Below are 18,826 nucleotides of genomic sequence, written 5' to 3' on the forward strand. Positions count from 1 at the left end.
GCATACGTATAGAGTGGATATTTTAATGTAAATACTGAAATGTGATTAATAAATTAAACAAATAAATTAATGTAGAAAAATGATCTTTGATATTTGTAACAAGTACTTTGAATGTTTTTGTATCTAAACGCAGTTGAATAAAAGTATAATTGCCCAATGCCAACAACACTCCAGCAATATACAAAATTTCACAATTCATATTTAATTAAAAGTACATGTGCAAAAGTAGTTTCTACACCTGATTCATAAGTACATGCTCAGGCCACAGTGCTACACAGAGAGTGATAAGCAGACAATGGACTTTTGAAACATACATGAAGCTCTGTAGACAATACAACCTTGTGGTTAAAATAGCGCAAGGGTTTGAGGAAACTACTTATTCATATGCTGCGCAAAAACAACCACACAGCAAACGTCCCTAAATAAATTATTTCCAGGCATAATATCTCGAACAATACATTATTATTAAAGAAAACTCCACACATAAATTACTGTTATGTAACGTCTACTCCTACAAACAACAATGAAGTTGCTAAAAGTAATAAAATAAAAAAAATAAAAAATAAAAATAAAATAACAAATCCATTTAACACACGAATTTAACCAATATTTACTTTCAACAGATGTTTCCACGCTATGGAAATTAGGAACAACGCCACCCCCCCCCTTCATTAAACCACAGATAGGATGCCACAATGATAGACTAATTGATGTTATTCACAGACAAACACATATAAGCAGCTCAATAATAATTAGCATCCAAGGAATAAAAAAGTAACGCTGTTGTGCAATCCGTTTATTGACGGTTGTCAGGTTGATGTGTATTAGTATCTTTTACTTTCTGATTAGCACAATGTCCATTATTATCCTTCATTACTGGGGATATTATTACAGAGAAAGCCCATGTCACTCAAACACAAAGAGACTAAGTCTGGAATTTTCGAGAAAGAGGAGTCAGCCCACTAAATACACGCAGAGTGACCTTTCCTCCCGAAAACCCCCTTAAAGCAGAATTATCTTTTTAACTATTAAATTGCTGTCAACGATTTGTCAGGGTGTAGTCATTACGTGCCTCAGCCAAGGACATCTGAAAAGAAAACATTTTATTTATTTAGTTTTGGAACCACGGCAGACATTTCTCGCGGTGATAAAGGTAAATTTGAATGCAGTGATTATCTTGTCATTTGGGATGGTTCCTTTTTTTTCGCCTCACTCGTCTTTTATTTTTCCTCTTTATGATAATCATGAGCGGGGGACTGGTGTCGATTTTCGCCATCTCCTTTGTTCTATGGCATGTTTGACACCTCCATACAATGCGCTGGATGACGCTCATGTTTGAGAGCTCCATCAAGATGTGGGATGAAGAAACCATAAAATACTCTTTCTTTTCTTTGTTTTTCTTTTCAGGAAACAATAGTTATAGAACTGTCACGTCCAAATGGGGGAAATGTTCTTTTTCATTTCTGTGAGAAAAAAAAGGATGTGAATGGGATGAACATGTGTCATGCATCAGCACTCTAACTTCTTAAAAGCAAAACTTTGAAGTGTGACCACACGGCAGGGTAACTTTTATTCACTTTAAATACTTCAGAAGAAGCTAATTAACCTACTCCTCAGAGCGTGTGCCTGTGACAGTGTGTGTTCGGCCTAAGAGGGGAAAAAGGTAAGGGACTTTAAAGGTGAAGAATGGATCGCGCATTCTAAAATCCACAAGCATGAAGCAAACATCACACAACATTAAAGGCAATGAGAGGTAACCTGGAGCTGAATAAGTCCGTAGCTGGGAAGAAAATTGCCACAAACAGAGAGAGAGAGAGGGGGGGGGGGAGCGAGGAAAAGAAATACAGACAGAGGAGGAGACGGAGAGAGGGAGGGATAGCAATGAACTGTCCAGCACCATCATGATCATAAATTAGACAAATAAGCGAAGAAATCCCCTCTCCTCACACACTGCCACATTTCTACCATGTTCTCTATGCAAAAGCTGTAACAAAGGATAGGCAGTGCCCCCTAGTGTTTTCATCAATGAGAAATGAGTCCAATCAAGAAAAACGTCTCCCACATCACAGAAAGAAAGAGAGAGAGAGTATGAATGTGTGTGTGTGTGTGTGTGTGAGTGAGAGAGGAGAGAGAGAGAGAGAGAGAGAGAGAGAGAGAGAGGTTGGGTCACTAGGGAGATGGCATCACATATGAACAGCCTGAAGAGGCAGGGCTGGCAGGAGAGCAAGGGAGGAGGGAAAAAAAAACAGAGGAAAAAAAAGATGGGGGAGAGTAGGGTAAGAGGTTGTGAGAAGGGGGATGGGTGTCTGTGTGTGTGCAGTGTGGGATATTAGAAGAATTCTGACATCACCAAGATGTTTTTAATGTTCCAGGGAGAGTAGAGAGAGAGAGAGAGAGAGAGAGAGAAAGTGTTCATGATAACAGGCCATGCATGAAAGTGGATGTCAGGCAGACCAGAGGAATCGTGCAGTGTGAAGGCGTCTATTAGAAGGAGGGGAACACATAAGGAGCTGATAGGCTGAGCCTGGCCTTGAATGACTAACAGCCCCAGTTACACACCCCCAGACCAGCCTGGTGGACATTCATATTCATGGTTTAACCAACAATCAGATTCACCAATTTTCATCCTTTACCCCAAACGCAGTGGGTCAGCCTGAAAGGGGCTGTAGTTGTTTCATTAGTTTTACACTAGAGCCACAAGGCTAATGTAACTATTATATAACCAGCCAACTATCAATGTGAAATGATCTGCCTGAAACCCTGAAATGGTTAAATTAGTGGCTTCTGACACTTTTATAAATTAAATAAAAATAAATAAGTAAAAAGCTAGGCCGTGTACTTACATCTATTTTTATGAGAACAGTATGACAGTCAAGTCGGAAACCACAAAGGCATCTTCAGATTCCTTAACAACTCGACACAGTTTAAAGCAAATATGTAATAGCTTAGGCCACGTGGTTCACATTCGCACGCTACATTAATTTTGCAGCCCCAGGGCTAAACTAAAGAAGCACAGGTTGGATACTAAAGATGACTCAATAATTTGTCTACATTTGGAGTGAGAAAAACAAGGTTAAATTTGTCCTAATCATGAATAAATTAAAGAACTAAATAAGGGAAGTCCAGAAATGGCCTTTGAAAGTGATTGAAAATAAACTAACACTGTTGTCTCCTTTAACTAAGTGCTGTTACTCAGTGAAGTCAGGTTTGTGACATTAATTTAGCACCGGGGCTAAGAAATACGGCAAGCTTTTTAGCCCCAACCAGCATTCAGCTCAACTGTGACTCGTCTCATCAATTACCAGAGACTGCTTTTTAACAGATTCTAAATGAAATATATAACAAACGCATATACAGACTGCATGGTTAAATATTTGCCTCAAACCACATCAAGCTGTTACATAATCTCAATTAGACTTACTCTGTGAAACAGTCTGACATACTGTTATCTATATAAATTGAATGAAAGTACATTTCATAGCTATAAACAGTGTAAGTAAACACTGGGAAGGCTTCAGGACGTTGTCCACTGTCAGGAGAGTCTGGTATGCAACATTGTGTATTGTATCTCAGCCTTACATAGTGTTGGGATTGTGTGTGTTTTCCTGCTCAGTACACTCCCTCAGAGACACACTGTGGAGTGTGAACCAACACCTTACACAGCTCATATCAAAAGAGCTCAACACTACGAGCCACAGATGCACAGCTTTTCATTTTTTCCTTTCTCTCTCTCTCTCTCTGACCAATATTTCACTGGGTGCGCCATAATTCACAGCACATAAAACCTTAAAATGGCACATAAAACAGTTCATCTCTTTTCAGTGTTGGCTTCCTGGGCTTAAAAATTAAATATGTTTTACCGCAGGTACATAACTAAAACACAGAGTTTTAAAAAACGGCCTCGTAAAGGAGTAGACCGGGGGATTGGGATACGCAGCTGACTCAACCAGAGAGAAACAGTGAGAGGGGAGGGGGAAAAAAAAAGAAAAAGCAAGTATAAGAAGGACAAGGCAGCCTTCCGTCCCTGAAATTACAGATACACACACAGAGATACAACATGGGGACTGAGTGTGTGTTGCATATTATAACTCATCAGTATGGGACCAGAGAGACAGGGGAAGAGATGTTCGAAAGGTTTAACACATTCTGGAGAAGGAACCATAAAATTCTCCGACATTCAATCAACTTTTAAGACACAGTCAGTGGAAAAAGGAAGAAGGGTGAATGAAGCAGAGGGAACAAAGTGTGTGAAGAAAAAAAAGAGAGCCAAAGGGTGAAAACAGAAGACAGAAAGACAGAGAGAGAGAGAAATCTGACGTTCTCCAAAGTTGTAGAGTTCAATGACATATTAAAACATGAGGGCAGTCCCTCCCTGTTGCAGCAGACATCTCTTCCTGGAGCTTCATGGGCCGTTTTTTTCCTGGAATAAGTGATTTCTCTCACACTCTGTTCCGAGCTCCACTGGAATAATAACGTTCCAGTGCTGCAAAGTTTCAACAGGAAGAGTCGTCAGTTGAGACAGTGGACACACACGAATTTACATATGGTCTGTTAAAAACTCAAAATATAAATAATGTGCTATTATTCGTCATTGTACAACGTACAACAAACTATGTCTTCCACATTTAACCCATCTGTGTCAGTGAACACCCACACACTAGTGCACTATGGGCTGTGAACATACACCCAGAGCAGCGGGCAGCCATCCCCAGCACCCAGGGATCAGGTGTGTGTCATAAGTCTTTCACATTCATAATTAAGCATCAGATAAAAATATATATATTTATCCACCTACTCCACAGTTCAGTCACATTACACAAAACATTCCATTTTTTTAAGAGGTCTGGGCTTTGGAGCAGCTAGTTTATTTCTCGTTGAGAAAATCAGCAGGTGTTTGGTTGATTTGCAAACGGTCTTCACTGTATATTCCTTTATTCAGTGCGTGACTTTCGACAGCTACACATCCTTACAAACCCACAGCACTAAGGTGTCCTCTCACAGTGTAAGGATGGACAAATGGACGGACGACGTGACTGAGTACAGCTCTGTGGCTCTGGAGTGCGGAGACAAGACAAAGAGTACACGGAGAGCTTCAAACAAAGGAATAGTGTGTGTGTGTGTGTGTGTGTGTGAGAGAGAGAGAGAGTGTGTATGATAGAGAGAGAGAGAGAGAGGTAGCAGAAGACCTCATGCCCTAGGCTCAGTGGGAGTGAAAGATGGAGCGAGAGAAAAAGTGAGAGAGGACTGCTTCCTTTGTGCTGGAGGTCAAAGGCATCTCTCCATTCTGCCATATCCCCAAATTCAGCAGAAAGGCAGAGGGTACAGTACAAGGCTAAAACACTCCACTCTACAGCCTCACCCAACACGCATCGCACACCCACACAAACAAGGGAGCTCAGCTTCAGTTTAAGACATCTGCAACCTGCCAGTCCAGTCGGGCTCAGAATTGCTGGAAGCACTTCCACTAAAAAGAGAGAAAAGTGTGTGTGTGTGTGTGCAGAGATGGAGGAGAAAGAGATCGCTGAAATAGAATGTTCAGATGTAGGAGAGTATAGCCAGAACTACTTGTTGGCAACAAACAGATAACTAGCATGGCACATATCTATCAGATACAGTGTGTGTGTGTGTGTGTGTGTCTAGAGAGAAGTCTGTTTTATAATATGGACATTTCCGGACTTGTTCATACACAGCTTTCAAACTCAAATCCAACCAATAATTAGTGAGGCTTCAAAGAGCGAATATCCCACATATAAATGATTCATATAAATAACAGCCAGTTTTTCGATCATAAATAGCAGACAATTCCAATGTGAAGAGAGCCACGCTCACAAGTGAAAATGGCAATAATCTCATGCTCTTATGACAGTCATTTCAGATGCTAAGTGGGAAATAAAACATTGGCCACATTTACTGAAGCACTGCAGGTAGAACTAATGAATTTAAATATAACACACTATCAGCGTTAATTAAAAAAACACACATTAAAACAAATAAAATAAATATATGTTTTAACACAACCTAAATGGCCAAAAAACTCTATACCATTAAAAATACAAGGTATCTCTGCCTCCAGAAAATATCCTGTGAAACTGGGTTTTCAAATGTATACAACCACATTAGTTGGAGACCTCTGAATGGTAGTGTGTATTATAACGGTAGTGAATATATAACGTATATTAAGGCTTTCTGATTTTAGTTTAGGGTCAGTTAAGGGTAATATTTGACAACTATGTTGTACATTGTTTACCATTATATTTTACTGACAATTGTTTATCAGTAGAGAAATGCAAAACGTTCACATCGCTTAGGCCTTATGGCACACAGTAGACACACCCCCTGTCTCACCCTGGCCCTTTTTTGAGCTCCTACTACAGCAGAACAGGAAAGACTATTAAGATATTGGCGCCAAAGTTTTCACTTATAGCTTTGCTTTCCTTCCTTTCCCTTCTTTCCCTCTCTCTCCCTCTATGTTTCATCCTCACCCTCCGCAGGTTGGGGTTGTGGTGTATGTGTGGAGGGTGAGGGTGTGTGTGGGGGGGTGGCGGGTGTTTGAGATGAACTCGGCGTAACACTGTCTCAGGGAAAAACAAAGTGATCAATGAAGGAAGGCAAGGCGAGGCTCCCTAGGACAGGGCCAATCAATGCTGGAGAGAAACCTTGCCCAGGGCCCTTATGGAAATGGGAGCACGTCCGGTAACCTCGGGAGCCAACATGCGCATTAGATCAATGGAGCTCCGGCAGAAAAACCTTACAGCTATATCAGACTGCAGCCCCGTAAATATGCAATGATGAATCCCTTAAGACTCTCCGTGAACTCTTAAACTAGCAGGAGAGAAGCAGAGAGGAAAAGAGAGATAGGGAGCAAAAGAAAACAAGAGAGAGAGAGAGAGAGAGAGAGAGAGGGAGGGAGAGAGAGAGAAAGAGACATGGTTGTAGGTAAGGACATGATGTTTTTCATTCAAAGAGAAAGCAAGGAAAAGAGTGAGGGAGGGGAGAAGGGGAGATGGGGGGAGAGAGAGAGAGAGAGAGAGAGAGAGAGAGAGAGAGAGAGAACTGAAAGAATAAGAAACAATAGTTGTTTTAGACATAATGATTTTCAATTACGTTGTCATGGAAACGTTAGCGCATTGTGGAGAGCGAAAGGGTATGTGAAAGAGAATTTTTCGGCCAACACTTAGTAATACTATGACTTGAGGTGATCATGTGATCTACAGTGGACTGAACCCACTGTAGCCTTAACAAACTTGCCTTACACCAAGAGCACTCACCTGCAGCCTTTATTAACCCTTAGTTATCTCTGGTTATAAACACAATGTGTAATTTGACATTAGTTTTTTTCTCAGTTAAAGCTCATTGAGAAAAGAAAAGACGGTTTGACACAAGGTCAAAAATAAGACATTTAACTATTGTTATACTCTGTTGAGGGTCTCCTGAGTGAGATTTTCTGGATTTAAAACATATCATTTGCTTTGGGGGAGACTGCTGCATTAAAAGATTTCATTTATTTACTTTACATTTTCACCGGCGAGCATATAGCTAAGATTATGACGGCTATGGAGACTACTCATCACCGGAACAGTGAAAATAGATTATTCCTGGCTCTTCGGAAGAGGGTAAGCGTACATTTAAATCTGAAGTTGAATGTAGCCACGTGGCTGCACACCTTACCTCAAATATCTGTGCACACCAATCTGATTCTGAAGTTACTGTACATATGTGTAAGCAAGAACTGTAAGGTACATGTTATCCAAAAATTACAGATGCAGATGTGTTTCATATTTCAGATTCCCAAGAGAAAAGGGAAAAAAACAGTTTCAGTTTCTATTTGACAAAAATGTCAGCGTACATCAATGTTCAATAGAGGCCTGATGCATATTCTATAAAGCAGATGTATACTGATAGGTATTCACATGCAAATGATCTGCAGCCATATGAACTGCACAGGACATGACAGACAATAAGCAGCAATAACAAACTTGTCTATGTCAGCACACACACACACACTTACGCCAAAGCCACAAGCACACACAAGCCATCTCAGACACATGTCAAATCAAAGTCTCCTCTTGCTTTAATGTGTATTGGGAACACAAATGCGCGCACACACACAGGCAAACACACACACACATTCTTTGAGCGTGCCTTATCACCAAAGAAGATAGACCACTCCAAACAGGCGTTTGCTGATAGTTTATTTATAGAAAGTGAGGAGCGGTGTGATTTCTCTTATCTGCACACTCATTTCAGAGTGCATTCATCCTCTCAGCCCTGTTTATGCACTAAACTCTCTCAGCTTGTTAACAAGCAACAACTAATTAAGTCTGAATCAGAGAGAGAAAAGAGGAAGAGGGAGGGAATGGAGAGAGAGACAAAGAGAGAGAAACAGGAAAGAGCAGAGATTGAGAAAGAAAAGCAATAAAAATAGAGAAAGAGACGAAGAACAAAAACGAGAGATAAAGAGTGAGAGAAAGTAAAGGACGTAAACGTTTAAACTTTATTCACACTATTAGTTCAACAGAGAGAGAGAGAGCAAATAAGAAAAGGAATGAATAAGGGAAAGAGATGTAGACCAAAGCCAAACATATAGCACCAAAGCAGCACCAAACACCAACTCAGTCACAGAAACAGACCTAGAGAGTTGTTAAGGCCTTGTATCATTAGAGAAGTTAGTTTGCTGAAAAAGCATAATAAATGTACATTTTATTCTTTGACATCAAATATAGTCAAATCACCCAAAAATCACAAATGGCAGCCATCTTGAATTTTGATCAGAATCTAACAGCATCAACAGAAAGCACAAAGCAGTTTGAGATCACTTAAAAACTCCACACAGTTTGAGGCAAGCGTATGATGATTTTATGGATGGCTGAACTTTGTTTTGGCTGAACTATCGCGTCAATGACCTGCTTCAGTGTCAACTTCTGTACTTCCTCTATTTTTGCTTTTGTTTTTAATCTTCCTCAACAAACCAAGAACACATGATTTACTTTTGTATAAACAGCAAAATAATTCAAACCAAAACCAGAGTTGGCAGCAAATGGTGAATTTAAATTTACAGCTGATCTCAGTGTAATATGGGGAAATGACATCTAATTGCAACACTCTGGAAAGGAGAGAGAGAGAGAGAGAGAGAGAGAGAGAGAGAGAGAGAGAGAGAGAGAGAGAGAGAGAGAGAGAGAGAGAGAAATAAATAAATAAACACACCTTGTTACAGTATACTGGGTTTTGTTTGCGTTATTCTGGAGTATATATATACAGCCAGACAGAAAGCTAATTACCCTCTATATGCTCCCCACCCTCCCTCATTTATGTGTTGTTAGAATCTGTCTAGACATTTCTCTGGCGTAATGCACCTTGACGGCAAATTGAAATCAATTAAAAAGCTTGCGTGGACAGCCCTCCATTCTCCGACAACAAGCTGCCTGCTCTCGATTGCCCGTCGTCTCTCAGAAACAAACAAAAATTAATGACAAAAATGACCAGAAATATATAAATAAATGCTGCCGCTGACAAGCTCTCAGCTTTCTCTCTCATGGATCCTTCACAACAGAGGACCAAGAGGGAAGAATTGGGTTTGAAGCGCCCCTTCATAAATCAAATAAATAAATGAATAAATAACAAACAAACAATGATGATGGTGGAAGGAAAAAAAAGAGATCTACTGTGGGGGAAATCTTTTACAATGGCCAATTGTTAGGAACGCTTTTCAGGCAACAAAAATGAGTAATTTTAGACATTGTTATCCGTTACACATATACACACAAAGGTAGAGGCCCTGGAATGGGGCTCTGAAGCCTGTTTGTACATAATCAAGGGGCCAAACAGAAGGCGGCAATCACCCCACAATGTGGAATACCAAAGAAAGGCCTTGGTCTGTAACTGTACTGAATAAAGGTATCTCAAACAAGCAAATCAATTCAAACCCAATCATATTCTCAGCCTGACTGGTTCAATGGCAGTATGTATGCTCTTGTGTTCAGAGAGTCTGCACTTCAACCTGCTGTACAGGCTTTCATACAAGGTCACAGAAACGGGGAATCGGTGGTCATTAAACCACCTTTCTTTGGTGTACACCGAGAAAAGGTTTGGACATTAACGACATCTCTTTCTGCTTAGTGGAGGTAGGAAATAATTAAGCTTTAAAAATATAGTCCTTATTCAAGACAAACAGAACAGAAAGAGGGAGAATTAAAGAGGGAGTTTTTAATGCATGTTATTAGACAGTTCCATACTTCATACAATCAGAAATACATAAATAAGAATTATTCTTAAGTGAGAATAATTCCTGACAACTAAATTACAATAACACGCTCTTAACATTTTAGTTCCAAAAAAGAGCTGCCATACTTGTTGCACAAAACTGTAAAAGAACACAGTAAAAGAGTTTCTTCCTCAGAAGAGATTTCATATTAGTAACTACTACAAACAGACACAATTACAAATTTGCTTAATGTTTTACACCTTAGGAACCATACTTTCTCTGAACTCCAATAAGCTGTGTTCAGGGAAGAAAAAAAACAGATCTAAATGGTTTTATGCTGAGATTAAAAACATACAATTTTAATTCCAAAACACAGTCTTCTCCACTGGCTACTAAAACTAGGGTGACCAGACGTTCTCTTTTACCTTACTTACTTAAAAAAATGTCCGGGATTTTGTTTTTCTAGAGCTTACATAGAATTTCGAGAAGCATTTCGTTCACAAACTAGTCCCGCCCTTCCCTACTCCGATTGGTTCTCTTGAGTGAGAAGGGAGCGTGGTGAAGTAGCCTAAAATCTTCTGATTGGACGGTCTGACTGTAGAGTTACCGTTATTGGTCGATAACCTTCTCTGTAAATATTTAATTGGTCAGTCTGCACGTCAGTAGTCTTTGTTTACGTCAGGCAAAGCTCATGTACCCACCCTCATCTCGAGCAGCTATGCCGACACGTAAATGTAAGTTCAAGAATGAATTAAAAAAGAAATTCCCATTTTTTGCATAGCAAATAAAGGTGTAAAGGACCTAAAAGCACACCTAGGTTTAGCTAAGCGTACAACGGCAGCGAGGGGCGTGACCTCATCACCACCACCCCCCAACCCGTGTCCTCTTTTTTACCATCTCAGATTTGGTCACCCTACTAAAACTGTATTTTACTATGTATCTTCTATTTGTGACTTAGTGGCTATGTGAACCGTGCTTGGCTCTTACGACTAGAATAAGCTTTGATACGTCATTACTAACTAACAACAGTCTGTAACACAATAGTGATTCCGTACTCTAAATGACTTTCTGCTGCACTAACAAAACCCTGAAACACAGAACACAAACCTCGTAAATAAAAACCTCACAGAGAACGAAGAGGATCTGCTGAGTGAGATACTATACAGACTCTGCATGTTTGCTTTTTATAGCAACCTAATAACGGTAGTTTAGAGTGGGGATTTCTGTCAGACAGCAATTCAATTCCATAGAAATCTTTATATAGGAGCACTGTACAGTCCATATCCTGTGAGCTAACAGAATTAGCAATTTGACTAGCATATCTAGCAAGATTCAAAGTCACCATGGTTTACAATTTCATTAACTACTGTTGTTTTCAGGACACAATCCATTAGCATTAATTAAATGATAACAATAGGCATACTGGGAATGAAAGAATCCACTTATCAAAGCCACGTTTCCCTGCTATTTTTACGCTAAAGTAAAACACATTTTTGTTGTGTATTTCACTGAAGATTAAATGTGTGTACAAGGTTGGCTCTTCAAATATTGAACATTACCCCCTACTATATGGTATGGTTCATTTTATAAAAGCTATTTCCATCTGACATTAACTGATTTGTACTAGTTTTGAATGCTAAGTATTTGACTTTGTTTAAAGCATAAATACAAGAATATTTATGTTGGATGTGCTGCTAAATTTGTGATGCCATGTAAGAGGCCAAGTTTCAGACCACACAGGGATCAGATACAATGTAAAACAGCAATATGTACTGTGCAAAAGTACAGCAGCTGCATTCTACACAATGTGAGTCTATACATTCAGGCTAGAGGCTAGAATTCATAATTCAGCATGTGTGGAACAGCTAGTTTGGTTGTGAGCCAGAATGGAAGTTTCTGCTTTGCGCTGCAGCATCCGTTGCAAGTGGATACTGTACCAGCACAGAAATGTGTATGTATCTCCTGCTTTAGTCCCAGGAGAGAGGAACCAGCTTCTTATTCAGACACCTCACAGGCTATATGTCTGGCTTCTAAGAATGTAGCCCAAACATACAGACACACAAGCCTGAGCAGACAGACAGACAGACAGGCACACACACACACTTAAGAGAGAGGAGAACAACCTAACTGTTTTTGTTCATATTTTAAAGGCTTGAACAAGACTAATCTCTATTTTCCATAAGCAACATTTACAGTTTTACTGCAAAGGAACAGATAGTTTTAATTTTGAGTGCAAACCTTAATACAGACAGATGCTGTAAATAATATATACTGAAATACTGAGAATGTGTATAAAAATCATGTCATTGTTATTGAAACAGGGAACAAACCCAGGAGGGGGCTCCAGTCCTTCACCGGGCGACACAAACACACACACACACACATACATTCACACCTATGGACATATTGTGAGTAGCCAATCCACCTGCCAACATGTGTTTATGGGCCATGGGAGAAAACTGGAGCACCCAGAGATATCAACATTAGTTCTCACGGTGCAATATCACAGGTACCAAAAGGATAATAATGCACTTTCATGTCCAATGTATTAGGAACATGTGATCCGTCATGTCATTATTCCATGAACCAACGATGCAGCGGCAGCACAACATATAAAACCCTGCAAGCATTAGTGAGGAGCTTCATCAATCAATGTTTAGCATTTAGTGCGTCATTTTACACATGTAAACCTTCTCAGTGTGTGTGTGTACAGAAGATGAATCAAACAGACGATATGCAGGGTTATGGGCACCCACACAGTGGTGCACTGGGATGCAGATGTATGGTTACATAAGTTGTTATATAAGGCGCTGCTGTCCTCCCTGATATCATGGACCTTTTTTCTCACTCAGAGTCAGGGAAGGTTATGTAGGGTTGTGCTCTGCCTCGACGAGCGCTGCCATCACCCCATGGCTACAGAGGAAGATGAAAGACATGAACGAGAGAGAGAGAGAGAGAGAGAGAGAGAGCGAGAGAGAGCGCTGAGGTGGCTAGGCTAAAAGGCAGAGGTGGAATACCCTGCAGACAGACTTGCTGGAGCAGTAGGTCATTTAGTTAGTTTGATCCTGGTAAGAGTGTTTTGGCAGAACAGAAAAAAGAGAATTACTTATTTATTTATTTATTTTTTACATTAACGCACTTCTAAGTGTTTGTATTTACACTGATCTCACTTTAAAGTCAATTTCTCACTCACATAAACCCACCCTCATTTAGTAATTGCTCCACAATGGGTGGTTTTCAGTGCTTCTCATCAGTGAAACTATGTTTCCTGGTTAGAAATATAACAGTTTGACATGTAAATAGGTGAAGAGTTATGCTATAGCTAAACCAGTTAGTTAGAGAATAACGACCCATTTCTCTGGGTAAAACAACTAAACATCCATGTCTGACTGGCTCTCAACACACACACACACACACACACACACACACTTCTATCATTCTGTAACATTAATTAGCTGATACACAGACAGACAGTACTTGTCTAGCCCCAGTGCTTTAATATCAGCACACAGGCCTATCAGCGTTGATCAAAAACTTGCAACATTAGTTGCTAGATTAAAAACATCACACAGACACACCTGTGAGGCACATAGAAATGAACTTTCTGCTTATTGAAAAAGGATATCCCGCCCAGGACATTCCCCAAGAAGCATGCCAGTTTTATGCAGGATAATAACCATACTGATGCCTGCATACAGTGGATGACCCCACAAAGTCCCAGCTGTCCCAGCTGCCAAAGCAAAGCATTTTTCTGATGTGTTCTACCTAATGCTACATCACTGCGGCACTGTGGGAACATGACCTCTACCAAAGCTCAGGTTCAGGTGAATATAATAAATAAATAGAAATTATAAACATAGTCGTCAGTCTATATATGTGTGGTGTCTTAGGTTATGCTTCTTTAGTCTCTTTAGTTATGTACTGAATGGGTTGCCAAGATACATATTACAGAAATTATAAAAAAATAAAAATGAGATGAGAACAATGTGGCTTTAAAGGAATGGTAATATCCAAGTCTTCAAATACCCCATGCTTACAGCAAGGAGGTTGAAAATGCTCAAGACAAGCAGTGAATATTTGAATACTGAGATGGCTGGACTAGAGAAGGGAGAGTGCAAAGCCTGCACCAGTAATGGAGGAAAGGCCAGTTCTCTGCTCTTCTCTCTCTCTCAGGCCTTTAGCTGTGCTTTGATGTATCTATAATTAGGCCTTACAGTCTATGAAGTGCTCAAAAATCAAATCTGAGTAAAAATATTGCAGAGAGAGAGAGAGAGAGAGCGAGAGAGAGAGAAATTAATCGGCCAGCGTTTGATGTGCTTGATCAGAAACATGTTTATTAACTGCAAAATACGAGCAGTAATTAACCCGCAGACAGCTTGTTTTCTGAGGCGCCGTTCATGTGTCAAATGGTCCATCCAGACTAAAGCCAGTGTACTCCTCCACCTCTCCCTCTCCTCCCCTCACTCTCTCGCCTTTTACCCTCTCTATTCCCCTCGGAACACTTTCCTCATCAATTAACTGGTGGGCTAGCTTTTCAGGCTCTTCTCCATAAAGTGTTACAGCAGCTGCAGTGATTAAGCAGTGTTTAACCCAGGCTGTTATTTGTGTTATTTGTATGAACCACAGTTTATACAGTAAATATAGATAAATATCAGTTAAACTTGTGAAAGGACTAATGTTATTAAATCAGGACAAAGCTGAGAGGAACTCTTCAGTTACTCTGCCCAAGGTTGTGTGTGTGTGTATGTGTGTTTGTGTGCATTTAGAGGGCGAGAGATTGTGCTTTCACGGTCAGTTGGCTTCAGTGCTCTTTATGGGTCAAAGGTCAGCAGTGTTGTCCTGAGAGGTTGTGGTTTTGGAATGGAGGATGAGACCGTGATGTCAGAGGTGACAGGGACACACACACACACACCCACACACACACACACACACACATACCCACAACCCTGAGCTAAAAGTTTTCTCCAGGGAGGGAGTAAGCTTGTAGAAAGTGTTTTGCCAGAAAACAGAACCAGAATTGGCAAAAAATACACAAATACATTACTGTAGATGATGACTAAAAATAATAAATCAAAATAATATCTTAAAATAAATATACTTTGTATTAGCATCTCAATATTAATAAGAAAAATAATTCAGTTTTCTCTGTCAGCATTTAGAAAATTCTGAACAAATCCAATACATATATATATTGGATATATATATATATATATATATATATATATATATATATATTGGATATATATATATATATATATATATATATATATTGGATATATATATATATATATATATATATATATATATATATATATATATCAAATATAACAATGATTTGAAAGAAAGATAGAAATCATGCATACTCTAATTTGCATAATGCAACCAATTGCCTACTTACATATTATCATTTCTGACTGAACTATTCCTGTAAAGTGTAAGTTGTAAAGTGTAAGTGTAAGTCACAAGCTTCATCCACAGTCTGGCCACTGAAAGCCAGTCTTTGCCATGAATATTAATGCTCATATTCAAATAACAAAACAAAGGCCCTTATGGTGTCTGTAAGTAGCACACTCAGTACACACCCCTGGAGTTATCAGAGAGATGCCTACTGTTCCTGCTAACCGCTAACACACATCCATACTTCAAAAGCAGAGAGTTCAGAGACAGTATGAGAGTATGGAGGTGAATTTGTGTTGTGGTGTGTGTGTGTGTGTGTGTGTGTGTGGCTAAGAGAGAGAGATCAAAGGCGAGTCAGCTGAGCCAGCTGTCATAGCTAGCCTAGCAGCTGTAGCAAGTTCATGGAGTTTCAGAGGAGTTCGTATGCCTAACCTACCAACCCAGCTCAAACTGCAGGTATATTAGACAGCTTATCAACATAAGACACACTTCATTAAGTTTTAAAAGCTCAGATTCTACATCACATCAAGCAAAGTTCACACTCCCCACTAAAACAATCATTCTCACACAAACAGTGTCATACCGCTGTCACAAACTCTGATTCTGAAGATTCGTTTTTTACGTTAAAAAGACTTTATCTTAATAACAGTACATTAAACTTAAAGCAAAAGTGTTATAATAATACTGACAGCAGACCAGACTAGATTTATATCTTTACTGAATGATTTACCCTAATTATAACATCTAATCATTAAAAACACACCCAATATTATTCAATCACATGCATATGACCTCTTACAGCAGTGAAGTGTTTTGATGCATCCCTGAGAACCACAAAGAACCACATTATCAACTGCATCATCAACTCATAGCTTCTTTCATCTTTTTTCAAGTTATTGTCATTCTTTCAATCTTCATATTTATAAATCAGACCAAATATCTACATATTTATAAACTAGACCATTAGATTAGGATCTGATCAGTAGTGGATAAAACTGAGATGAATGGGAACGTCAGGTACTTATGCCACTTATGATCAATCATATGAGACAGACACTGATACCAGGCTCAAACTAGGGCTGGGCGATATGACCAAAAACGGTCTATATGGCGATATAGGATACGATATTATGAAAACCATAACAAAATATAATGTAAAAGTATTAGTGTTTATTTTTAACACCAAAAAGAACATGCAGCATTATCTAACTGTAAGTCTAAGAAATAGTGATGTCCCAAACAAGTTTTTTTTGCCTCTGATCCCGATTTGAGTTTTTTAATATTGAGTATCTGTGGATACTGAGTCCCTGATGTCCTAGACAGTGCTGTTATACACAGTGCACACTTCAAATAAACTCAGCCCAGTGTATCTGCTGATGCTTAATTTATTTTATTTTTTAACAAAGTAAACAAATGCTGTCTTCACAAACAGTTCATATAAATAATTTAATATTATATTTAATGTATTATATTTATATTAATGTGATTTTTATGTATGAAAAATTACTTTGGTTCTAAAAGTCAGTAAGTTTTCTTGTCATCACAGATGTATTGAGTAAAAAATTAAATATAGTTTCTTCGGGACATGGTGCAATTATTTATTAAATTTTTTTTTAAGCACTGTCCTGTTTCTCTCAGCGCCGCCACAAAACCAACAAACCCCTGTAGGTGGGACTGTGACTCCATTGGCTGCAGCACTAAATGATGGACAGCTAAGTCTGGCTGCTGATTGGCTAAATAAATAAAAGTGATGACCAATGAGAAAGGCATTCTCTGTTTAGGAGCCGTAGAGTATCTGCCCCTAATATCGGTATAATACATACTGATATTATGGTGAACGATATTATATCGCCCACCCCTAGCACAAACAAGGCATTTTTTGTAAAGAAACTGAAGTAATTGCCCATACACTTGCTCTTAAAGTTTAAGGTCTCAACAATGTAAGAGCGTTTCACTGAAATGCTGCTCCTTTTTTTTCCCGTTCCTCTCGTCTCCAAGCCCTTTGAGTAAATGTGGCCCTCTGTCTACCTCAAACATTCTCTACATTTACTTTCTGGGTCTTCAGCATGGTATAATACAGCTGCATTTTAAACCCTTACATATGCTCGCTCTCTCTCTCTCTCTCTCTAGTGCCCTAGGATAAGGATGAACTGTATTGTTTGCAGAAGCCACACTTCTTTTCAACAAAACTAAACGTTATCCATTTTTAATCATTTCTCACCTGTTGTCTTACCTACGTGCTCTTTCACCAATGAGACCGACTGTGTTCATGTTTGTACGTGTGTATGTGTGTCTTCATACTTATTGTTCTTATTTTTTTTCTTTTTCAAACGTACAAAACTCACCAGCTCCACAAAACACAGGCCCCCGTAGCTGTGAGCAACAACAAAGATGTTTTTGGCGAGCGATTTGGAAATGAAGTTGTCCCACACGTACAGTGTGTGTTCCTCCGGGGAGCTGTTTTCCTGAAGAGAAAGAGACACACAAACAGAAGTGTAAGAGAACTGAGAACTAAATACACACCAACAAGCACACACTCACACAGTTGCTCCATCATGTTGAAGCACATCCTCCCTGGATCAATGAGCCTTGCATATTGCAAATGCCCCAAATGTAAAAACCGATAGCTCCCGTGACGTCAGGTTTAAATCTTAATTTGTACCCTGCTAAGCGATCGATGTGGCCTTGATACAAGCGGTAAGCACATAATCGGCCAACACGGGGGGAAGGTCACAACACCAGAGTGCAGACAGAACACTCGTAATTAACACGGGCCTGAGGTGATGAGAGAGAGAGACAGAGAGACAGAAAGAGAGGGGGGCGGACTCATTCAGCAATGCCTCGCACATCGATCTGTGTGTTTGTTTGGAGAAGCTCGAGATTGGTTAAGTTGTGTGTGAGGGCCAGCATACAACAACTGTATGTGGGGGGGAGAGTATTGAGAACATGAGAACTGAGTTAAATTTTGCATTACGTTTTTCCAAAGTGGAGATCATTAGTGTGATGTTTATTAACAAATAACACTGCAGAACAGGAGGATCTAGGCAGCAGGTAGGAATGGTCATGTTGGTCATGTTGCACTGTGCTGGCCGCTCACGAATGGAGCACAGTGTCTCACCCTACCACAATGAGTCCATTTTTTTCTTTTTGAGACAAACTGAGTAAATGTAAGAATAATGTATAAACATTTATATAATCACCAATAAATTGTTTTCAACATTTATGCTG

At 39.4% G+C, this 18,826-nt stretch overlaps 1 protein-coding gene across 3 annotated transcripts in view; it reads right to left on the bottom strand.

Moving 5' to 3' along the window:
* The window catches only part of LOC136677543 (cotranscriptional regulator ARB2A homolog), a 172,399-nt gene that overhangs the window by 66,105 nt on the left and 87,468 nt on the right, over positions 1 to 18,826 (bottom strand). For all 3 annotated transcript variants that reach the window (XM_066655124.1, XM_066655123.1, XM_066655122.1), the window contains exon 8: positions 17,944 to 18,063. In XM_066655124.1, the coding sequence (XP_066511221.1) occupies positions 17,944 to 18,063 (120 nt within the window). The remainder of the gene's footprint in view (positions 1 to 17,943; positions 18,064 to 18,826) is intronic.

This window comes from Hoplias malabaricus, chromosome X2, assembly GCF_029633855.1.
Source record: "Hoplias malabaricus isolate fHopMal1 chromosome X2, fHopMal1.hap1, whole genome shotgun sequence".
Classification (NCBI taxonomy): Eukaryota; Metazoa; Chordata; class Actinopteri; order Characiformes; family Erythrinidae; genus Hoplias; species Hoplias malabaricus.